This window comes from Coptis chinensis, chromosome 4 (assembly GCF_015680905.1).
Source record: "Coptis chinensis isolate HL-2020 chromosome 4, ASM1568090v1, whole genome shotgun sequence".
NCBI lineage: Eukaryota > Viridiplantae > Streptophyta > Magnoliopsida > Ranunculales > Ranunculaceae > Coptis > Coptis chinensis.
Window position 1 is genome coordinate 71,797,747 of NC_141459.1, and position 25,310 is coordinate 71,823,056.

The window sequence follows — 25,310 nt, forward strand, 5'->3', positions numbered from 1 at the left end:
CCGCTTAATACTAAATATGCGGTAGTTTACGACAAAATCAATGATAAAGGTCTTCTCACTCCACCGTTTCCCCTGCGCGACAACACTAAAACAGCTCGCAATAAATCTTTATATACACTACAAGAAAATAGGTTTTATATCACAATTAAAAACAGTCACAAAAAGTCTTTTGTCACTGTTTTTTTTTCCAAAACCGTGACGGAGTGAGAGTCATTTATTTTTTTTTCTCAAAAACGTCACAAATATTGGTTCTAGACTAGCCTCTCTCTATCATAAAAAATGGTAACAACTGCTCAAAAATCGTCACAACAAATCATACCATTTGTGACGGTTTTAAATAAACGGTTATGCATTCATCCTTTTTAACGGTCATAAACCATAAAAAAATGGTAACAACTGTTCAAAAACTGTCACAACAAATCATATCATTTGTGGCGGTTTTAAATAAACTGTTATGCATTCATCCTTTTTAACGGTCATAAAAAGTATCATTAGTCATGATGGTTTGGGTAAAACAGTGATATGTACATATTGTTTTTTTTTATTAAAAAAAAATGTGAATATATATAAAAAAAACCCAAAATTGGGGATCTGCAATAAACTACACACCTGAATAAACTACATATCTAAATATGATCCATTAAATATCAAATAACACTCATATACATTGTTAATTTCATTGAAACATTCCAATCCCATTGGATAACCAATATATATTTGTACTTAATCGTAAAACGTATTGAAATAAATAACACATTTCCAATCTAATTCATATAAATATAATCAGCCTAATCCAAATTCAAATGAAAAAATAACCTAATCTCATCAAATTCGATCACCCACATATATGTCTTCAGCCTTATGGTTCATCTTCATCTTGAAGATAGCTCATAATACATTCTTGGATGAACATAACAAAATCCATTCGAACTTCATATATCTCCTTGTCGGTGAAGGCTTTTTTATGGCTAAGATTTTTTAACTGAAATATAAGAAACAACAAGCTTAATATTTTGCAAAATAGAGGAAAAAAAAAGTTAAAAACACAATTGCTAAAGATATCAAACATAAATTAAGTTAAAATGTGAGAGATATTTTATTTACTTTCAGTAGAAAAGAAGAAGGATCGCTCATTATGTCTCGCATGAAGCACATTGCATGAATACTACATTGTTTACCATCTAGTTGCCTAGAGCCCTGCAAAAAATATGAAATTGATGCTTATCAACTTCAGGACAATGCAAAACTACAAGTTGAGTCTAAAACTACATTGCACATCCTTTTGGGCATAAATAACATCATATGTAAATGCATATAAATAAAAAGTAAACCATTTCGATCTTCAAAATCATAGTTATAAAAGTTCCACCATAATGTCTTACCTCGTCGACCTCTTTCAGGAAAATGATAAATGGAGGAGACATCATTATGTTATTGTCACACCCCAAATTTCATAATGACTGAATACCAAAAGCACGTGACATCTACAATCGTTACAAAACTTGGGACGTGATACAGACCAACCAAGCAAAACCCAAACTATACAGAGACAGAAAAATCCTACAAAAATTTCGGCATAACTCCCTCTGCATTTTTAACATTTCATAAATTTTTATCATGTCATAACCTGAAAATAATAACAATATATATCTCATTGCTCAACCCAAGTACTTAACCACCTTGATGAATGCCAGAACAGTTAAGTAACCCTTACTCCTCTAGACAATTTAGTTTCTTCCCTTGGAAGACATTAGTTTCTCTAGCGTGTCTAAAATCTACTAAAAACATTGTATAATTTACATCATGGCTGTTAGTTCATCTATACAGTGTGAGGCGTCTTTTTGTCAAAATTAACTAACAAATAAAATAAATTTACCTTGTTCAAAATCGTTATATGATAATCCACACCTGTAAGAATGTTAGTATGTTTACCTATATCGTTATATGATAATAGCATCCTGCAAAACATATTTTAAATGAGTAAAACTAGCTAACATATATATTAATTCAAACTTAACTACATAGTCTAAAATCATTATAATATAACACACAAATATCTCTAGCCACAACCACGATAGTCACACAAATATCTAATCTTTCAATATTAGAATCAAGTCTTACGTAGTTCTTAACCAAAAACATAATTGCCATACATAAACGTGCTCAAAATAATCAATATTCTCACTTTCGATAATGTTCATATTCAAAACATCATATATAAAGTTTCAGCCCTACTGATGCACAATAAACCTATAAGTCAAAATTACTCAAAAATGGATTTTTACTATATTTTCGGGTCTCCAAAACTATCTTAAGATTCATGTCAGTTCCAAACAAAACCACCATCGAAACGTAGGCTACAAACACTATACAAAACACCCAAGAAAAGTTTAAGAAACTCTTTGTTCATTACTAGAAATATTTCCCAAAATAGGTTTTTGCACATGAAAAGAGAACACGGTAGGTTTTCTAGCTAACTTACCAATACAATAACATTTCCTACAGTCATCCAAATAATACACCACTTGATTATTTGAAAACTAGGATATATATATTTACTTTTTCATGTAGAACTTGAAGTCCCAATGCTAACCTATCAAGGAGTAATTATAGCGCGAACTTGGTAAAAATCCTAATTTTCAGCAAACAAGAATTCTGACGGACTATCTTCGGGATAGCACAACTCTTTCCACAGTTATCCAAAACCAACTAGACTTTTTGCATTGTAAAGATAACACACAGAACTTACTTTCTTACGCTTTACAAAAATTCTCAATCTCATTCTAAGTATGTAAAAACTGGGCTCGAACAAAGTGCGCAAAAACTGATTTTTGACGCACTGTTTTCTGCTGACCAAACTTCTAAACACAAAATCTTTTTCCATAGGGTTCAGAACGTGATGAGGCCAATTGGGCTGGAAAGTAGACACACAGAACTTACTTTTTCATGTTTCGACAAGGGTTTGAATCACAGCCTAACTATGTTAAAAGGCGGTTCCAAAACAGGGGCAGAACCTGATTTCTGACGGGTTAACTTCTCAACCGAGTTACAATTAATGAATACCACCTTAACAACAACGCAAACACACCAAAATTTCTATGAAGAATAGAATGAGGTGAAAGATCAATAGTATAATCCCAATTACTAAGCAAACCAGATAATGAGATTATCATTACCGCATAAAAAAAAGTTCAATAGATGAGCGATGATCGCTCATTCATTATCTCTAGCCAAGACTCTGAAACAACAATTAGCAAAGACATATAATTAAAGTGCAGACACCATCTATATGCGTATAGACCCAAACAATTAAATCAACTGTGAATATCAATTGGTTTGAATATTCCTCTCCACCTCTGTTATGATTTACTAACAAGTTATAAAAAGTTTCTAATGGTAAATATCATGCCAAAACTCCAATCAAAAGTCCATCATAAATTGGTGTTAAAAACAGAAAGACTACTCTCTATCAAATAACATAATTCATTGAATATTAGTCAGGAATATATAGAATTAAACCTTGGGTAAATGATTACTCACTAGTTGGAAGCAAATCCGGCATTCCCACGGGAAACTTCAGTTTCGAAAACATCTCGTGCAAATTAACACCAACAAATCCTAGCTCTTTCTCTTGGACGTCTCCCCACACATGATAATTGTTTCTAATTAGTTGATCTAGGTGAGGTGCTTGCTGGAAAATTTTAATAGAGAGTTTCACAGTTCATTGAAGCCATCAAAACACAACCACTCGATTACATCAGAAACTTACATGTATTCTACTCAGATATTGTAAGATTGAAGAATGGTTTCAGGTCTACATATTATCAACCTTAATAATAGGTTAGATGGGTCTACCAATTCTCCAAAAGCCCAGAGTATCAATTTTGGATTGTAACCAAGCTATATTTTCTAATTGAAAATATAATAAATAAATAAATAGCCAAACTACAGTAGCTTATTACATAGAGTGAGGATGTACCTTCAAACAATGCTTTCAGAGAGGAGGCCTTAATTCACCATATGTGGCCGGTAAAATCTTCTCGTCAGAAGAGACATTCAAAAGCATAACGAAATCACCTCCATGAGAACATAGCAGCCAAATTGTTAATGCAATTAAACATTCCAAAATAAAAAACTACTTTTGCAACATAGGTTCAGTAAAAAGATGGTGATCCCTGATTGTAAATACAAACTACAGAAAAAGAACACAAATCAGGTTTTTGTTCATGGTGGATGCTTGCAATGAGCATAAAACGGCTAATATCTCCATTACCATAAACTTAAGCAAAGTACATAACAATTTTAGCAAGCCAATATAAAATTCCCAGGTTCACAAATTCAAGTCGGACACAACATTATGTTATACAAGACATCTGGTGTTACAGTGAACTAGTGAAGACATTTATCCTCAGTTAAATAAGCAAAAATTGTAATTGTCCTAAGCTAACATTTTATGGTGTTAATTTGTATTTCTCGGTTCATATAATTATAATTGATATTGTGCTCATAGAAAATTTCAGGTAAATGGGGTTATATAAGCATAGCAATTTGCAAATCAATGAGATAAAGTAGGCATGAACAGTTAATTGAAAACCCATACCTTACTTGATTTCATTTTTACCCTGCTTCATATGCCAGTCTCAATGCTTCTGATGCACGCTTTGGTGTCATTTCCAGGGAATTCACCTTCCTTAGAAACTTTAACGTTTGGCAAACTACTCAGGCTTTGAACTATGATTATATTGTCAAGGAATTTTGTGTTAATGTAGTGGCCTGCTTGGTATGCATAGACGTCGGTGCATACCATTTTATTGTGATACTTAGGTATGCACTAACGTCTATGCATACCGGGGTACTATTGTCTTTTTCGGACAAGAGTCAACTAATGTCCTTGAGAGTGTTTTTGAATAAAGGTGGGTTTTTGGGTTAATTATTTCGGAATATTGTCCTTATCAGCTTTGTCCCCTTAAATTATTATGCATCAACATCTAAATAAAAAAGCTACATTTTTATTAAAACATGCAAATACAATATATTGCGAAGGAAGCATATGCTTGAAGTAAGGAAGTAAACCCAAAAAAGATTTTTTATACCTATTTGAGCATCACAATTACACTGCAACAAATATTCTATTCGTCCTATATAAGTTGTCGTCGCAAAAAACTTCTTTCTCGATCCCATCTGAGAGATAGTCTTCATAAGAAACCTTGCAACCTACATGAAATATTCTCATAATGACAACACTTTTACGAACAAAAAAAAAAAGGAAGCAAAGAATATTGAAAGTAGATATCCATTGAAAATTTCATATACAAAGACTATAAGGTAATATGAGGTCTGAGGTGCTCATGAACTATTTCATCCTTCCCCACCTTTCCCAGGAAAAACTTCCAGAATGCATTTGGACAAAAAATCCAAATTGGACGAGGTAAGCACATGAAGAATGTTTGCAGTGTCATAGTAATTTACCTCACAGGTATGGAAAAGATGTCACCTTCAAGTACTACGTGTTTCTTTATAAAATGATATGTGATATGAGGTGCTCATTAAATACATTATACATCCTTCCTTACTAAGTGTCCATTTCCTAGAAAAAACTTCTTGAATTGGATTCCAGCAAGAGCAGGGCAAGACAAATTAAAGTTCCACCATGAGTTTCTCTCTCACCCTCCACGCTTTCATTCAATGATACAGTTTATCCAAACAAAGAAAGAGTGAATTAATTCCAAGATCTTCCTGAAATCTTATCTCCTTCCAGAAAACTATAACAATATAAACCACAATGATACTGATGAAAGGAACATATATAATTCACAAACCTGCAATAACAGAACAAAATTATTTCCTTCGTATGTGCAGGCAGGGACATAAAAAGTAAATAACTCAGGAAGTCCGCTGCTATATAGGTAGCCATGACTGCCACAAAGTTTCCTACATTCTTCAATTCCATCCTGCAAACAATACAGAATTAGGTCAGCCTAAAATGAGGCCCACACCAAAAGAGATAGCAAAATGAAGTAAGTGAAGATCAAAACCCAAAGAAGCAATAGATTAACTTACAAGACAACTATTACCATCTTACAAGTAGATCCAAGATAGTGGAGCACTAAGAGAGGAGATAGAGACTGATTACTTCTCTATAAGTTACAGTACACTTAACTAACAATTGTTAGTGACCAATTATTACTTCGGATGAACGTATAATCTGATCAAGGGAGTAGCTGAAGTCCTTAATTATTACAATTAAGCCTCGTTGCCATTTCGCCCACACATGTCCTTAGTTTGAGATAAATGTGACTTTGTAAAATTGGTCAAGGCAGCATAATACTATAAGAACAGCAAACACGCAAAAGCAGGTTGCTTAATTCTCTTACATGACATCCAAGAAAATCAACAAAAGAAGGAGCACACCACACCATACTCATGACTAAAACAAACCAGGACATCGTATTTCGTAAAAAAATAGTCTTCTGGTGTCAAAGTCTTTCCAAAAGATGATCCAACCTCAAGAAATAACATTAACTATAGAGTAAAACTCTGCTGTAAATGAAAATCAAACAGTTTAAAGAAAAACAGTCACTGAATCTTCAGTATAGATTAAGTTTTTGCAAACAATGAAAACCAAACAATTTAAAGAAAGATATTACATTTATGACGATGTTTGACAGACGCATAACCAGAGAAGTGTCGATTTCACTCACCTTCAGAAAACTTCACAGAGAGAAAGTAGAAGTTTAGATTCACAGTATGATAGTAGAGTTTAAAAATTACCGAGTCAATTGACGAGACATGAGAATTAAACACCAGATATATACAGCACTGGTATACATGATATGTAGACTTCTAAATAGAAAGAAAATGACAATAATCATAATAACAATAACAAAAAGAGTAATACTAAAATTGCACTCATTGTCAGATGAGCTTTACTCTTTTTCAAAAGTAGATAATGTTGATCACATGCATTATATTTGTGATTTACAATGCAAAGCACAGTAGTGTCAAAAGGAACACCTCGAAGACCACTTGATTTCTAAAGTCTGCCTAGGTGATGGATCAGGCAGTTAAGGTACTGCACCCATAGAATAAGATCTTGTTTAGGATTGATATTTGCAAAGTATCCCAATACTTCTTACGATATCGTGAAAGTAGTAAATATCCTATATACAAAGTAGAATGCCTTGAATTCCTGAAATATCGTCAAATATATCGTCATCTCACTAGAAGTTTCTTCTCCCAAAATTCCTTCCGATATGTTCCTAAGTTACATTTACACGGATGCGTGTGTCCGTATCCGATGCAGATACGAAGTGTCTGACACGATGAAATATCAAAAAATGATGTATATCACATACAATATGTGTCCTTGTGTCCAACACGGACACGTGGATATATTTCCGACAGATTATTTTCAAAATATGGTGTCCATGTAACATAGAATTTCCTTCCTATTTGTACTCTCAGATAACTCACAAATTCTTTATATAAACAATATTCCGGTATAGGACTGCCAAGAGGTGTCTCGTTTCTGAGCCATGGCATAATCGGTGTGTGCAATTCTCGATGTTGATAGTAATATTTCGGGCTATTTTGTTCCGACTCCACCTACCATTTCGATAATTAGTAATCTTTGGACCACATCTAACAGGAAAAAAAACATAGAGGTGCATGTGCAGACTTTTATGGGCGTGGCATCGAAGTAGAAGCTTCCAAAAAGTCAATGAGGCAGCAGATCAAAATAATTGAGAGTAGGGAATTTAATTTTTAATCCTAAATAAAAATAAGGGCGTGGGTGCGCTGGAGGTAACTTTAATCTCAAATTGATTTTTTTAATTGTTACACACTGACTATCTGTTGAATAGAGTACCTACCTTGCATACAATAAAAGGGTTAAGAAATAAAACCCTACAGTGCACATAATAAACTCATAAGCTTAGTCTTGAAGCAATTGTTAGTCATGCGAATAGGTTAACTGCAACAATGTGTGTGTGTGTGTGTGTGGAGCGTGTGAGTGTGTGAGTGTGTGAGTTCTCAATTTCATAACAGTACGAATTCCTAATATGATGGAAATAAATGAAAAAATAGTAAAAATATATTATTGCTAACTAATGAAGAAGAAAGTTTGAAGAGAAAAGAGGAGGATAAGGCCTTGTATCACTACAACATATGCATAAGAAAATAACAGTTTTACATCATAGAAACTTCCACAGAATTCGGGGGCAGGCTACGCCCTTAAATCCCCTCGGAGATGTCCCTTAGAACTCTAACAAAAACAAAATAAAGAAACAAAGAAAACAAAAAGGTAACAGACATATGGGGGTTAATATGCACATACAGCTGTGATGGAAGTAGTCAAGGACTTCAAACCAGCAGTGCATGCGTGAGCCTCAGACAATGTGGAGAAATCACAGGATTGCAATCTCTGTGTCACGTCCTTATACAACCATTTCAGCCACTCACCAACGAATCTATAAGCATAGGTGGTCGCAAGCAATGGGAACAGCCTGCTCTGCTGAGTCTTGTAATCAATAACCTAAAGGCAAACAACAGCAAAGAGCTGACATGAACACAATCTTTAGATACTAGTGGTGCTATCATGGAAAGAATGTAGATGATAAACAGATTTATTAAAACCATGTTAGAGTTCTGTGTGAGTCATTAGATAGGTGGAACACTTCGCCCCTGGTCATGGGGGCCTCTTAATCATGGATGCACAATTAGTGGGGAGAAGCTCACTTTTGACGGGTTGGCAACAAAAATCCGGGAGAGGAGTTCCCTACAACTTGAAGATACATGAACATAGTCTGGTATGGAGTATTGAACATTCATTATCCTCTGTTGAGCATATCACAAAAGATGATTTGATAGAATCCACTCCAAATTCAAGTATGCAGAAATGAAGCTGGTAGTAAGTCGTGAAAAGAACTCACCCCAATAGTCTTGCAGAAATTTCTAGGATCTTCTGGATCCTCAAATGGATATGCTCCTACCAACATTACATACAGTGTCACACCACAGGACCAAACATCTGCTATTTGCAATTACAAAGAAACTTAGGGTAGGAGCCATTGGTCCACTAGGGGGTGAACCAAATTTGTGTACACATGCACGAGAAAGCACAGTATTCATGAAACTATTAATGGGCTATAGATTGCCAGTTCAAAATAAACAACTACTTTGTGGTATGGCCGTCCACACGTGACTATATGTCTGATACAGAAACAGATCAATATTAATGTTGTGTAACGACAGTACCACAATAAGAAAAATCACGCACTGACAAGAGCCTGTTTTGCAAACAAATCAGATGCTTCGAACATATATTGTTAGATGATATTAGGTACATGCAAAGTAGCAGGTGCTTCTCTAATTTTGTTCCAAGCTCATGAAACGGCAAAAACACATGATCCTTAACAAGTGCCAACTTGTCCCTGTGCTTTAGCAAAGGCACAAGTAAAATTTTAAATCAAGAGGTAGCTCTTTCTTGATGAAACTTTGTAAGGCATTCACATTTCAGATATTTGTAAATGAAAGCCATCACAGGCAGTTTGTGAAATAAAAAAAAAAACTTCCCATGATGCATAGTTATTTACACTAACTAAAATGTCGATGTGATAACAAAAAACAGTACCACTAAAACTCATGAGTAATTTAATAGTGTTGTGTTCTATGCAGCCGTGAGTGTGTAGCCTGATATGTTTTTCCATTTTCCTTTTTTTTCCCTTTTCTGTCGCTGGGTCAACATTCACAGCGTGTTGAGGGTGTTCAGACCAATAATCAGATAGCTGTGTAATAAGGCAGCCCGAGGCGCAGTAAGACAACTGTCTAGATTTCACTAGGCCAACTTCACACTTAAGCAAAAAAAATTACCTTTCCATCATACTCTTTCTGCGACAGAACTTATGGGGCAATATACGCTGGTGTTCCAACTGTTGATTTAGGTTGTGAGTGCAATATGCCAGACTGTGACGAAACAAAATGTAATTATCATGAATTGGTTGGGAACGCGACGTGCTTATCATATCTGAACCAAAAACCTAGAAATCATTTGTTACCAACCTTTGAATAACCAAAATCGCATATCTTAAGACATGGAGTTGCACTTCCATCCAAAAGTGTATTCTCCAGCTTCAGGTCCCTATGACAAATTTCCTGCAGCAAAAGCATTAGGTGATATCACCACAATTAAAAATAGTATCATTGGCCAGACACAGCCTTTCATTATTGATAATAGTACCAATCTCAAGAATCGGCTTAATGTGGGTGGCAATCAGATTTCAACGACTGGCGATACTAGAATGTTTCGAACTTGGGCAGATTTCAGATTTCAATGAAGAAAGAGTCACGAGAGATCGTGCGATTCACCTTGTTTGTTTGTTTGTTTGTTTGTTTTGTTTCTTCTATTTTTTTCCTTTTTTGTGAACCGTTTCATAGAGGCACGAACCTGCAAGCCTTTGAAGAAAGCGGGCCAGGAGATTGATGTGTGCTTGGTAGTAATTTTTTAGTGCAATTGTGGGGGCGGGACAAAAAAATTAGAATTTGGTCTTCTATCTATGACTATCACATAAATTCAGTCTGGGAACATGTAACTATTTAATAGTTCTCCATACATATATACCTTCTTTAGAAGAAAAAAAATATTTGTGACCATTTCAAAAACGCACATCACCAAAAACTTTTTAAAACAGTCACAAAAACCCTTTTCTGCCATTTGTGACTATTTCGAACAGAACAGTCACAAATAACATTTTAAAACAATCACAAAAAACCTTTTTTCTATTAGTGATGGTGCACATTTCATAATATTTATGGTCATGAGAGTGAGAACTGTCAGTCTTTGAGGGGAAGAATTGAAAAGCTCGTGCAGAATGGTAAACTTGATCTATATGTGTAGAAAAAAGTGACAACTCAAGCTTTAACTGTAACTGAACACAATGTCATTAAGGTAGGACATGCCGTCATTGATTCATTATCCAATACTTAGCGAGAAAATGCTCGTCATTCTAAAGTCAAATATCTTTCTAATTTTTACAAAGTCAACGGGATCAATTTCGTGAAAGGTTTTCGCACGGAGACTATTGAAGATAAACCGTTGTGTTTCACTGACCAAGATCTAATGGGAATGCATATTCCTCATTATAATGTTATCGTGATAACTGCGTATATCAGCTGTATGCGCGTACAACGTATAATGATCGACACTGGTAGTTCAGCTAGCGTCGTGTTTTCTGGGTGTTATCGCAGTATTCCTTTTATTGATAACTTGATCACTCCTGAAAATGCGCCTATCGTTAGTTTTGATGGTACCGATACTCATTGCATTGGGAAGGTTTCTCTCACGGTCACTCTTATGAAGAAGAAAGTCAATATTGATTTCCTATTGATGGATTATAAATCCCCTTACAATGTCATCCTTGGTTGCGATTGGATTCATTATATGGAAGATGTCGTCTCAACATATCATCAAGTCGTCAAGTTCCCATTCAATAGTAAAGTTTGTAAAGTGCGCAACGATCAACTTGCATCTCTAATTTGCCACGATAATGTTCTCGATGATTATAAGAGGTCTGAAGTTGTTGGACGAACTATTATTAGTTCCAACGCCGTCAAATAGAAATTACAGCATCCGGGACCTTCAGTCTACTTTGCCAATAGAAATATTGGAGGACCCCCAACCGTCGATCCACTTTTAGAAGTTCAAATTGGCCAACTCCCTGAAGAGACAACTTTTATTTTGGCCGAACTTCTAAAAGCGGAGAGACAAGAGCTTATTTTGTTATTAAGGAAGAATAGTCATGTTTTTGCTTGGCGAATAGAGCAAATGCCCGGTATAGATCCTTATGTAGCTTGTCATAAACTCGACATTGATCCCAATGCAAAGCCGGTTAGACAAAATCCCCGAAAGATGGCCCCCGATACAAAGATGAAGGTGAAAGAAGAAATCGACTGTCTCTTATCTGTTAATTTTATAAGGCCTATGACTTATTCAAAATGGCTGTCGAATGTAGTCGCAGTGCCTAAAAAGAACGACAAATTACGGGTTTGTATTGATTTCACAAATCTCAATAAAGTATGTCTGATTCATCCGTATCCATTGCCTCGTATATCTGAAATGGTTAATGCAACAGCTGGTTTTCAACGTTTGTCTTTTATGGATGCTTATTGTGGTTATCATCAAATTCTGTTATTCATTGAGGACCAAGAGTTCACTGCATTCATTACAGACCAAGGAATTTACTGTTACCAAGTAATGCCTTTCGGTCTGACAAACGCTGGAGCCACATATCAAAAGCTAGTCAACACCATTTTTTATGATCTACTTGGAAAGGCTATCAAAGCATACATCGATGACATGGTTGTAAATCCTATAGAAGCACCTGATCATCTTACTGATTTGCAAGCTGTTTTCGAGAGACTCTCTAATTTCAACATGCGTTTAAATCCGGCTAAGTGTTCTTTCGGTTTGTTGTCTGGCAAATTCTTAGGAATTGAAGCAAATCCGGATCAGATTCGGTCTATCCTTGAAATGCCTTCTTCGACGTCAAAGAAAGAGATTCAATGACTTACAGGACGCTTAGCTTCCCTAAATCGCTTTATCTCTTGGTATTTTGATCGATGCCGTACTTTTTTCCAAACATTGAAAGACCCATCAATTTGGACAGAGGACTGTGAACTTACATTTCGTAACTTGAAAGCGTACTTAGTCCAACCTCCAGTTTTCACCAGTCCAGCAACGGGGCAGCCTATAGGTCTGTATTTAGCCGCTACTGATCATGCTGTAAGCGCCGTCTTATTTATTGATGGTGACGATGGTTGTCCTATATTCTTTGTTAACAAGACTCTTACAACGGCTAAAACAAGGTATTCTCGAGTGGAGAAAATTGCATTGGCCTTGGTTCATGCTGCCAGACGTCTTAAGCTTTATTTCCAAGGACGAGTTGTCAAAGTTTATACCGAATATCCACTAAGAAATTTTTTGCAATACCTAAGAATTGAGTCGCCTCGCAGAATGGGAAAGTTACCTTAGTGCTTATAGCATTGTTTTTGAAACTCGTACAGCTGAGAAAGGACAAGCTTTGGCTTCGCTAATGGCTGATTTTCCTATTGATAATATTCCTATGTCTGACACATAACTGGACAAAGAAAATGTTGACGACAGCACGCCATTACCTCTTGGGGCCGATGACTTGCCACACTTATCAAATGTATCTGCCGATTGCTTGATTGTTTACACTGATGGTTCGCATAATAAGTTTGGCTCCGGTATTGGGTGTGTAATTTTGTAGCCGAATGGAGAAAAAATTGAGAAATCAGTGCGTTTGGGTTTTGACGCTTAAAATAATGAGGTCGAGTACGAAGCTGTCATTTGCGGCATGCGTACTGCTCTTCACCTGGGGGCGAGTAAGTTACGATTATTCACAGATTCTAAGTTAGTCGCTAGCCATTTTGGAGAATCGTATATAGCTCGTGACGAGAGAATGACGGCTTATTTAGACTTAATTAATTCATTAGATTGCCCAAAATTTTCAATCTATCAGTATTATGCATCATCCATATCATGATGATGCTGATTCTCTCGCATATTTATCCGCAATAGTTAAGTCGGATGAGCCTCGCCAGATTACCATTGAATTTCAAAAGGAGCTGAGTATCGATCTGTCCATCAAGGACTTGCAAGATATGTACATCACTCAGAGTTGTTTTTTTGTCCAGACATTTTATGACGAATCACATCATGCCAATTTGATATCTCCTATGCTGACTCGGAAGCACAAGCGTGATTTTGATAAGCAAGCTGTTGTTGTAGAGAAAATACTTGATCAACAACTTATGCTATCAGATGACCCCAATGAGTCTGTCAGTGATATTGTTTCGGTCTATACCAACGATGATCATGAAGCTTACAATGCTCTAGAAGTTCTTGATGTAGAGCTAAGTTTTCCGCTTACGTCTTGTGACGAGGATAATTGGCGCCTTCCTTATATCACATATTTACATGATCACATATTGCCTCAAGATGATAAAGTTGGTGATCGTGTCAAACGTAATGCTGGGAAATATTGGATCATCTCGACTACGAATGGTCTTTTACAACTCTATCGCAAAGGTTTAAGTCTTAACCCTATGCTTCGTTGTCTAAGCCAAGCGGAAGGTTTACTTGTCCTCGAAAAAATTCATTCTGGCCTATGTGGGAACCACTCCCGGGGGCAAAGTCTCACTCATAGAGCGATGACACAAGGGTACTGGTGGCCATATATGCAAAAGGATGCTAAGCATTTGTTCAAGAAGTGTGTTCCTTGTCAGAAATATAATAATATGGGAAAACTTCCAGCAACGAAACTTCATCCAATCTTAAGCCATTGGCCATTTGCGAAATGGGGTCTTGACATTGTCGGTCCACTTCCAAAAGCCCCTGGTTGTGTTCATTTCTTACTCGTCACAACTGATTATTTTACCAAGTGGGAAGAACCTATGCCCTTAGCCCAGATCCATGCTTTAGATGTTAAAAAGTTCTTATGGCGTGACATTATTTGTCGTTTCGATATTCCAACATCATTGACTTCCGACAATGGCAAACAATTCGACGCTGAAGAAATTATACAATTTTGTTCTGACTTGAAGATTAGTCACAATTTCTCAACACCGTACCATCCTCAAGCTAATGGACAAGCTGAAGCTACTAACAAATCCATTCTTGCAATACTCAAGCAGCGACTTCAACAGGCCAAAGGAAATTGGGTTAAAGAACTTCCTGCGGTTATGTGGGCTTATCGAACCACGCCTAAGCATTCAATGGGATTTTCTCCGTTTAATCTTGCTTATGATACGGAAGCGGTCTTGCCAACAAAGTTAATGACTCCAACCACACGAACTTCTGCCATGGAATTGGAGTCGAATGATCAAGCACTTGCTCAAGCCAAAGCCTTGATAGATGAGACAAGAGATGTTGGTTTTCAATAGTTAATTCGTTATTAGGTTGATATGAAACAAAAATATGATAAGAAACTTCAACTTAAAGTGTTTGAGAAAGATGACTGGGTACTCTGTCGAAAGACGAGGTTGATAGATTCCGGTAAGTTTGGAGAAAACTGGACAGGTCCATACATCATTGATCACCCCACCACCAAAGGATCTTATTTTCTCCAAGATTTAGATGGGAATGTTCCCGATAAGCCATGGAATGCGTTTCATCTACGCAAGTTCTATAAGTCAATTTTAGTTGTTTTCCCGTTATCCTAAAGAAAAAAAATCATTATTTTGTTTCTAGTTCAGTCATTTATTTTCCGTTATTATCTTTGCACTTTTTAAGACTCGGTGATCAATAAAGAAGTAGTTCTTCCACTTCAGTTCCAAATGTATAATTATGGTTCTAGCGAACCTTATTATCGCTACGACAAAATCTGACGAAGTTACCACATTTAGCTTCGTTAGTCTAAGTTTGAACGCTTTTACGCTCGCTTAGTTCGTTACTATCGCTACGACAAAATCTGACGAAGTTATCACGTTTAGCTTCATCAGTCTAAGTTTGAACGCTTTTACGCTCGCTTAGTACGTTACTATCGCTATGACAAAATCTGACAAAGTTATCACGTTTAGTTTCGTCAGTCTAAGTTTGAACGTTTTTACACTCACTTCGTACGTTACTATCGTTACGACAAATCTGATGAAGTTACCACGTTTAGCTTCGTCAGTCTAAGTTTGAACGCTTTTATGCTCGCTTAATACGTTACTATTGCTACGACAAAATCTGACGAAGTTACCACATTTAGCTTCGTCAGTCTAAGTTTGAACGTTTTTACGCTTGCTTAGTTCGTTACTATGGCTAATACAAAATTTGATTCAGTTACCACATTTACCTTCGTCAGTCTATTGTTATACATTACGCTCACACTTTTCTTATTCCATTTTTTCATTGATTTTTCTTCTATTATTTCCCATATGAACCTTGTTCGCATGCCAAAGAGGGGGTGGTGTTTTGACCCCCACCTACGTGGCAAACACCCATTAGTAGGGGTCTCCACTTTATTCGTTTAATCGACAGGGCTAAAGCCCAATTTGCAATACCATGGATCAATGTACAGGCCCATTAACTCATGTGTCTAAAGCTAAACCTTAGCCACATGGCTTGCCACTTATGTATATTAATTTATGTCCAGATTCATTTCTTATCAAAGAGATTATTATCAGTTGAGAGTTATATTTAATTACAATTACTTTAGCTACAAGAGGTCTCTATTATACATATATAAATACCAAACTATTTTTCATACAGAACTACTGTTATGAATTAGAGTTCACAGTAATCCCGACTAACGACAATTATCCTCAAAATCTTGGAATCAATGAAAAAACAAGAACACTAGTACAACCACTAAAGCAATAATGAAAGAACAAAGAATAAACGAACACAAGTAACTTACGTGGTTTGAAAATTGCCTACGTCCACAAATGCACCAAAATCCACTATAATCAAAGAGTTGTTTACAATGTCACGAGCCTCACACAAACACCAATCTCTCTCTCACACGCACACACTTTTGGCACTCACAAATTTATGCTATTACACTATCATAATGCACTCACAAATTTGGCTATTGCCTTTCACTAATTATTGCTCCAATAATATACTCGTTACGCGCCACGTACACTATGAGCTAGCTATCTTAGTTGTCTTATTAATTATCAAATACCTTGGCGTATTTATAAAGAACGTGAGGAACCAAAGTAATAATTGGTTTCCAAAACCAATTTACTTGTTCATCACCATTTAGGAGATGTAGTGTTGGCGGGTCCATGTTTCCAATTCCGATTTGGAAACTAACCACGTGGTGATCAGGCTCCGTACTTAACAACTACATTCTTGAGAGTTGATCCCATCGATAATTTGGGTATGTAGGCAACCGAAAGGTACAGTCTCATCATTCTCTCGATCATCATCACTTTTCTCACTACTCTTCTACATAATTCATCTCTTTCATCACCACTTAGTGTTTTGATAATATTTGGTCGAAACAAAGATGAAACAAAAACAGGTTTTAGCCGGTGTTCTTGGTTTCTTTTGGCTTGGGCTATTTAGAGTGGATGATGTACTAGACCGTGTGTAGTGCCTAACACAATTGCATACCCAATTTGGGTCAGGGTCTGCTCAACACAAAATAGCGTCGGTCAATAATATGACCCATAAAGAAAGCTCACGGTACGGCTTAGACAAATCAAATAATTAAGTGGTAACTTGAAAACATATGTTGCGGCAATAACCCAAGCAGGCGTCCTAAAACAATATTTCCACTTCTAGTTTGGGTTCCATCCATAATTTAACAGTTGCACAATTATTCAAGCACCAGTGCGTGCAAACGTTTTTACGACTACTACTTCTGGTATGGTGGTCGACGATGGAGGATCACTACTTCACTAGCAAAGACGGCTTGATATAAAAAAAAAGAATGACACAGAGAAGCTAAACCAAAAGACTCGAACAGAAAGAGCAGATGGAACTATTAATGCTAACACCAAAGCAAAGGACTCACACATGGACCCCGATGCTTACTACTCAAACGAACTTGAGGAAAATGCTAGTGTACAACTTCGTTGGATTCTTGGAGTGTACAACTTCCCACGAGCAGACAAAGAAGTTGGAAGCAAATGTACCAAGCTAAGAGTATCTTTAATGGTGCAAACTCAAAAACACCAAAAAAAATTATCAAACCAAACACCAAAACACTCACCACCAAACAATTTTAGTCTAGACATCAAAAAATCAACACCAAATGATTTTTCTTTGAGGGGGGATCACAATTTGATTTGTGTTGTTGGGGGACTATAAGGAAAAAAAACATGAAAGCTAATGAAACACTTGGTTGTTAGTTATTTGTTAATTTGATTTGTTTTGAGGGGGGACCATAAGCTATATGGTGCACGCGGTATTTAAAAATATGTGCGGTTGGTTTTTGAAAAACCGCATTATAAATTTGGTTAAACACCAAATGGGAACCGGTTTGGTGTTTGGTTTGCTTATTTTTTTTATCTAGATTTCATTCGGTGTCTCCACTAAAAATGGTTTTTAACCAAATTTTCAAGAATTTGGTGTTTACACATGAATTAGTGTCACCATTAAAGATGCTCTAAAGACAGCATATTCAACTCAAATAGTACTTCAAAGATAATTTCTTTGGTTTTTAGTCTAAGTTCTCATAATAACGTTAGGAAACTTTTCTCCAAAACCGTTGAAAGATCGGAAGAGAGAGAGGAGTTGTATTTATCAATGTTATGTGAGTCAGAAGGGGATGTACTGGTTAGCTCACTTAGAAAATTTAATCATGAAATATTTGACGTGGGCAAATATCGTCACTCCGATATTCCAACCTGAAATATGGCGATATATCGCTATATTGTTAAATAAGTTTGTACACTACAGGAAGAAGGCGGGAAAAAGGAAGGAAAAAGAAGATGGACACGCGGCGAGAAGGGATTGGTCAAAGATGTTCTAGAAGTACTATAAATAGACTGGAAATGAAGAGATTGATTCATTCCAAATCATTACACAAAACCATTTGTAAAAAACGAGAGCAGAGAGAGAGAGAGAGTGAGGAAGTTGTAACCGCCATTGTTACTCATTAACAAAACTTTGTTTCTAGCTCAATTCAATCTTCATTTTCTCATCTTTAGTTTCATTGTACTTATAAATCATAAGTGATTTCTCTGATTACTACATTGCCGCCGTCTGGGTTCAAAGACAAAGATCGATTGTTTTGTCTTTCGTTTTCTTTTTCTTTGATCAAATCCATTGATTGAAATCTGGGTGAGAAAGGGAAACTGGTGGTAAGATTAGTGTGGAAACAAGGATCAAGAAAGAGTATTTTTTTCTTGGTTTCTTTGAAATTTGCGAATAGTAGGAATTTGGTTAAAGAAAGTAATCAAGATGCCTCCAAAGCGTGCTACTGCAAGTAAAGCAATGATGGTGAACGAGGGAAGCACTTCTCAGGCTGTGTCTAAGAATGAGGAGCGAAGAACTCAAAGATCAACGAGCAAGATGATAGAAAAAGCAGAGGAAATGCAAGAGAAAGAAGTGTCTTTGAAAGACTTGCTCAGAAGAATGAATGATTTAGAAAAGCAAAATCAGATGTTATTGGTTGAGAATAAATCGATAAGGGAAGAGAAGGAGAAGCGTGCTGAAGACGCTATGTATGAGAAGGATGATGAGGAATCGAGTTCAGGAACTCCAATAATGCGAAATAGTCATCTAGAGGAAAGGAGAAGGACTCATATCGAGGAAGTGCAATCTATAGCGAGAATAACTCCGAAAGAGGTGAACAAAGAGGAAGGCAAAGCCTTAGTCACGAAAGAGATGGTGCAAGAAATGCTGCAAAAGCAATTAGGGAATCAGTTATTGGAGAAAGTCTCGGCATCGATAAGAAAGCTGGCAGATGATGTCGGTAGAAATCCATTAAGAAAGGAGATAGAGAGGGCCTCGTTACCTCCGAAGTTCAAAAATCCAAAATTTAGCCAATATGAAGGAGCTACGGACCCATGGACCATCTGTTTAGTTATCGACATTAGTTCTCGATATATCAGGGCACCGAATATTATAATATTGTATTATGTCGGTCATTTTCATCAAGCTTGAAAGGAAAAGCATTAAAATGGTTTTGCACAATTCCAGAAGAATCCATTTCATGCTTCAAAGAGATTGAAGAAAGGTTCCTCACTAATTATGGTCACCAGAGGGTGAAGCCAAAGCAAGTGTCAGCCTTATTCCAATTGAAGCAAGCAAAGAAAGAGTCATTAAAAGATTTTCTAACAAGGTTCAAGGATGAAACACAGTCAGTGCAAAGATTGGATGAGTCAGAAATGACAGTGGTCATAGCTTTTCAAGCGGGGGTAATCCCAAGATCTTATATGCATAAGTATCTGTTGAGGAAAGAGGTGCAAACACTGCAGGAGTTATATGATAAGGTCGATAGAGATATCATAGTATTACAAGTCACCGATGTGGGGAAAAAAGAGAAAGATAATAATGATCGATATGAGAATCGAGACTCCTCAAGGTCAGAGAACAATACACCTCAGGAGCATTATACAAATCAAGATAATCAGCCTCAACAGCGAAGAAAGTATGACAGAACATTGAAAGAAGAGCTTGATCCAAGTAATTTCATAGCTCTAAATTCCACGGCAGAAGATATTTTGCGGAGAATAGCAAAGGAAGATTTTGTGGTATGGCCGAAATACACTCTTAGAGAAATGAAGGGAAGGCTTTATTATCAATTTCACAAGATTGAGAACCACGAGACAAATAGGTGTCTCCAGTTATTAAAGGAGATAGACAGGCTTATGAAAGATGGGAAACTAAGAGAATTTCATGCCGATGGTAGACCTGCAGAAACAACAACCATAAGAGAAAATCCATTGGGTGTAAAAAACATGATTTACAAGGGAGAAATTCTTTAGAAAAAGATTGTTCGAGACAAGATAAGGAAGATATCGACGGTCAAAGAAGTTCTCGAGTTCAATATCGAGCCAGTGCCAGTAAATCAGCAGCTGATATCGTCTAGCATTCCTGGAGCAATCATGTTCGTACCAAAGGATTTGTCTAAGGTAATGTTGCCACACGATCATGCGTTGCTAATCACTCTGCATATTTCGGGTTATGATGTGCAAAAGATATTGGTAGATTGTGGAAGTTCAGTTAATATTTTATTCTGGAAAGCATTCAAAGGAGTTGATCTTGATGAGACGCATTTAAAACCACCAAAATTCAATTTATATGGTTTTAATGGAACTTCTACCAAACCTGCTGATAAGAGCCCAAAACTGTAGTTTTAACCCCTTAACAATAATACTTTTAGACCAATTATGCAAGTAATAAATAAGAGTTAATGCTGATTACATGCTTTTATGTATTTCAGGCATTGAAGTCTATTTTGTGCAGAAATGTGCCACTTTAGCGATATAAAGGAGCAAGGGTTGGTTGCTAAGAAGTTCTGTGAATAAAGGCCAAGATTCAAGGAGAAAAAGTCTTTGTAAAGCCCGGTTAGAAGCTGAGAAGTCAGAGTCAATGCGGGCAGAAACAACACACAAAAGTTAGTAGAACTTCCGAAGACCGTATCTTTGGACTCAAGCCTCGGAATTGGGCCTACCTTATGTCAAAACGACCGGCTCGGAAAGAGCTTTCTAATGGTCTAATCCTTGACTTAATCAGAGGAGAAAAAGTGGACAAAAAGCCTACTAAAGCCAGATCCAACTGAAAAGGGCCCTGTGGACTCAAAAGATTGGGTTTTGGGCTCGACTTTCCGGCCCAAAACATGGCTCCTCAGCCCATGCACGAAAAAGTGGATCTGGTCTCCTCTATTTGTATGGAAAAGACTTAGCTCTTAAGAATACTTAGATCTATATTATAAAATTAGGTTAGACTCCATTAATTAGTTAGAATAGCTTGTTTTAGATCTAGTTTTTTCCTTCAATTAATTAGTGTTAGAACAAAATAGATTATTATTTAGAATCACTATTAGTTTTATAATAAAGTATTAGTTTTCATTTCAATTTAGTTATTGATTATATTCTTATTTAGTTTTAGTTGTTTTAAATTCATAAATTAGGTTGTCTTCATTTTGATTCTTAGACTATTGTTAAAATTAGATTTATAAAGTTTAAATTAGTTATTAAATTATGACTCGTTATTATTGTTCTTGTGTTGGGAATGATAGTATAATGATATTAGGCTAAAACCTCTATTAGAGGAGGTTAAGGAAGCTATGTGAGGATGATTCCTTGTTAGAATACTTGTTATTTAGAATAAAAATTTCACATCTCATTACTCTCACCATTGTTCCTTGTGTTTGATTAGTTGAATTCGTTTAAGTCTAGAGAGTTAAGAGTAGAACGATTATGTACTCTATATATTGCATGAATATATATGTGAGAGTAGGAAATAAAAAAGAATTGATACCATAAGAATAAAGTTAGAGTACTCTAGTTGAGTTTTTACAGGTTATCACCTGCTGGGGAGATAAAATTGCCAGTTCGAGCTGGGCCTCAAACGGTAATGACGAAGTTTGTGGTCATCAAGTACCAATCTGATCACAATGCGATATTGGGGAGGAAATGGATACATAAAATGCGGGCTGTGCCAAGTACATTTTATCAAGTTCTTCGATTCCCAACTGTATATGGACTGCATGAGATCAGGGGTGACCAGTCTGTAAATGCTCTCAGTACACCTTCTAACATTCCATGTCCTCACAATCTCCCTCCTCTCCCTTTTCTTTTCCCTTCTTTTTTTCCTCCTTCTTTCTTTTCCTCACTGTTCCTCTTTATACTGTCCCTCTTTCCCTTTCCATCCGTTGATCTCACGCCATCCTTCGGTTCATCTTAGCACATCTGTCTCCTAGGGTTCTGCGGCCATGCTGTTGTGCCACCCATTCCTGTTCGGTTAAGTTGCCTCCTCTTGGACTTTGACCGCTCTGTCCCCACATGCTCCAGTACGTCCCAATCACTTTTGCAGAGCCGCGACCTACATCCGGTGCTTCCCGCCTTCCCTTTCTTATCCTACCCCGAGCCAGCAGACACGCCACCTCCCTAACCCAAAATTCCCTGCTATCTTCTACTCCTGCGTTCCGTTATAGCAGCTTGCGTCGGTCCATCGACCAGCAATCTTCGTAGTCGCGAATCCTACCACTTCTGAGATGCCCGCTTCCGGTTCGCGGCCTCTATGATAGGCGGGGCGAGAACCTTATACCACTTTTTCTTTATTTGGATTTGTTTGGTCTCCCTAGGGGTTTGCACACGTCCACAGTCACTCATTCGTCGCGCTTGCGCTTGCCTCCTCGTGTTACGCACCACCGCGTGTCAAGCTCCCGATGGTTCCCTATAGTCCCGCCGGTTTCCGCACCTCGGCGATTACCATTTTACCCTCGCTCTATTTAAACTCCCGCTTTCATTCTTTCCCCATTTTCTTCCTTTAGCCTTCTCTCGTCTTGCTTTCTCCTCCCTTTTTCCAACTTCCCTGCGCTTTCTCCCCGACTTCACTCTCCTTGGCTTGGTTCCGGTCCGGATTTTGCGATATTTGGACTCGATTTGAGTTGGTCTTTTATTGCTCTTATTACTCTTTATCGTTTTATCCTCTTTGTTAGCTTCTATCCCTACTTGTCATACTTACCTTACAACCGTTAGCATCGTTTTCTCTTCTAACCTGTTCATCTTCCTCGATGCAAGGCCGGCCTCGAGTCCCCCTCCTCCTCTTCCTCCGCCGACTCCTCACCCTCTAGATCTACTGAGGTGGCTTCTCCACCTCCAGTGGCTGCCATGACGGCCCCCTCTACTTCCGGCCGTTTCCTTGCCCCTTTACTGCCGCCTTCCAGATATCGCAGGCCTAACCTAAAGGCGATTAGGGCTGCCTATGGCATTCCGCCCGGCATTTTGATAGAACACGCGTGCCATCCGTCACCCACTATCCCCACTTAGTGCCTCCGCGGCCCGGGTGCTTAGTTGTCACAGTAGGTCAGATCGTCGCCGGGCTGCGACTCCCTCTCACCGTTTTGGATGTGGAAGTGTGCAATCATTTCAACATCCCTCCATGCCAAGGCATCGGCAACTTCGGAGAATCTCGTATGCCGCGAACTACTGGCGGGACCGGCGACCCTCGGATAACTTGCGCGACCTTATCTCCGATATTTTCTAAAAAAAAGTACCAAGGATGTGGGTATAGGATACGGTCATACGTGTCCCCCCAAAAGAAAACTATCTTGCTCCGTGTCACCACCTCGGATAAACAAAGTGGCACCACTACCCTTTGTATGTATGTGTCGGTGACTTCTTGCCTGCGGCCCTCCCGGCAGGAGTAACACTCAATCACCTCGTTTTCCAATCTAGTGGTGAGTTTCATCCTCGTCCTTTCTACTCTCGGCCTTTGATCCGCTACCTAACCTTTGTTTCTTGTTTATGTTTCTTTTCAGGTTGGCGGTCTGATTCCAAATCCCGGGTATACTCTGGCTACCTCTGCCCCATTTTCGACCGACTCCGCGATCTTGGTACTGCCCAAGCTGAACGCCTGAACGTTAACCCCTCTACTGGTACCCCTTTGTTGGAAGTTCCTCAACTCCGCGAATTCCTGGGCTTTTCTGCCCCTTTTTACCGTCCGCCTCCTCCGAAGGAACGTAGACCCAAAGCCTCACCTTCCCACAAAAACCGTTCCCGCTCTCACCAGAACCGCCGCCGACCTACTCGAAGCTCTCGTTCCATGTCCGCCGCCCCGTCATCTCTTGCTCCCCCTCAGACTTCGGCACTCGCACTGCTTCCTTCCTACCGCGCCATCTCCACTTGGGAAGATCAATTCACCCCTCCACAGTCCCCTTCCGCGAACATGGATCTCTCCCAGATGAAGCTGTTTGATAGTGATGAGGACGAAGTAATTGAGGTCTCTCCCCTTATCCCCGCGGCCACTCCTATTGACGGGCCGCCGGCCAAGCGTCAGAGGACAGAAGATCCGGAAGACCCCATCCCCGCCGCCCGTGTGACAGAAGAAGATGCTCCCCCTTCTATCACCCAGCGTCCAGGCAAAGAGGTTGCCACTCCCGCCGACTTTGTCCCGGTTTTCAAGGTACGCCACCGCCGAGTTAATGTTGAAGATTCGGCTCTTGAGAACCCCGCGGTGGCCTCTTCCATCTTCTATGGCTCCCACCTGCCAAAGGACCGCGCTTACGCTGATGCTGGTACCTTTGAACATCACCGCGACTTCTTCAGATACAAACCGGGAGAAGGTACTTCCCCACTCTCCGCCATTCCTTTTTTTTTTTTTTTTAACGCCCTTGTCTCACCCGTACTTAGGTAAGCCTGGACATGTCGTATATGATCCGCGGTCTGTTCAATGCCCGGTCTAAGGTAGATTCCTTGGAGAGAGAGGTCGGCGGTCCTGACGGTGTGAGAGCTACTTGTGCACGGCTCGGTCAGTCAAGTTAGACGCCGCCCGACTTGGCAAAAACTCGGGCTCAGGATGAATTGAGAATTGCAGAGAACAACCACCAGGATTATATGGACTCGGTCAATGAGCGCTGAGCCAGCAACGCACCTCTCTCCTGCAGCAGCATCAACGAGATACTGCGGTCCTCCTAGATCAGCACAAGGCAGATATGGCTACCCTCCAGGCCCATTATCGGTCCTTGGCGGATAAGAGAGTGGCCCGAAAGATCCAAGAGGAGCATTCAAGGCTTCTCAAGGAAGGCCGCCTCCTGCCTGAGGTGCCGCCGATCCCCGTTGATGAGGAGATGGGCACCGTGGGGGAGATGGTTGAAACCAGACCGGAAGGGTCGGCTGGC

The 25,310-nt window shown here is 38.4% G+C and overlaps 1 protein-coding gene across 17 annotated transcripts; it reads right to left on the reverse strand.

Annotated features, from left to right (window-relative positions):
* Positions 1-647: 647 nt before the first annotated feature.
* On the reverse strand, positions 648-10,587 carry LOC147504669 (peroxisomal acyl-coenzyme A oxidase 1-like). Of its 17 annotated transcripts, none has more exons than XM_086557451.1 (11): positions 10,238-10,587; positions 10,060-10,152; positions 9,871-9,963; positions 8,931-9,028; positions 8,737-8,835; positions 8,336-8,533; positions 5,820-5,951; positions 3,980-5,214; positions 3,541-3,691; positions 1,105-1,958; positions 648-982 (listed from the first exon to the last, which is right to left on the reverse strand). In XM_086557451.1, exons 4-8 carry the CDS (start codon positions 8,994-8,996, stop codon positions 5,002-5,004), a joined length of 708 nt encoding a protein of 235 aa, XP_086413577.1. In that variant the 5' UTR covers positions 8,997-9,028; positions 9,871-9,963; positions 10,060-10,152; positions 10,238-10,587; the 3' UTR covers positions 648-982; positions 1,105-1,958; positions 3,541-3,691; positions 3,980-5,001. The 17 variants fall into 17 exon arrangements, with proteins under 17 accessions (XP_086413577.1, XP_086413592.1, XP_086413590.1 ...); XM_086557466.1 differs by lacking the exon at positions 3,541-3,691 and having other exon boundaries at positions 1,105-1,197; positions 1,933-1,958; positions 3,980-4,077; positions 5,094-5,214; positions 10,060-10,518; XM_086557464.1 differs by lacking the exon at positions 3,541-3,691 and having other exon boundaries at positions 1,105-1,197; positions 1,877-1,958; positions 3,980-4,077; positions 5,094-5,214; positions 10,060-10,518.
* Between the last annotated feature and the right edge of the window lie 14,723 nt (positions 10,588-25,310).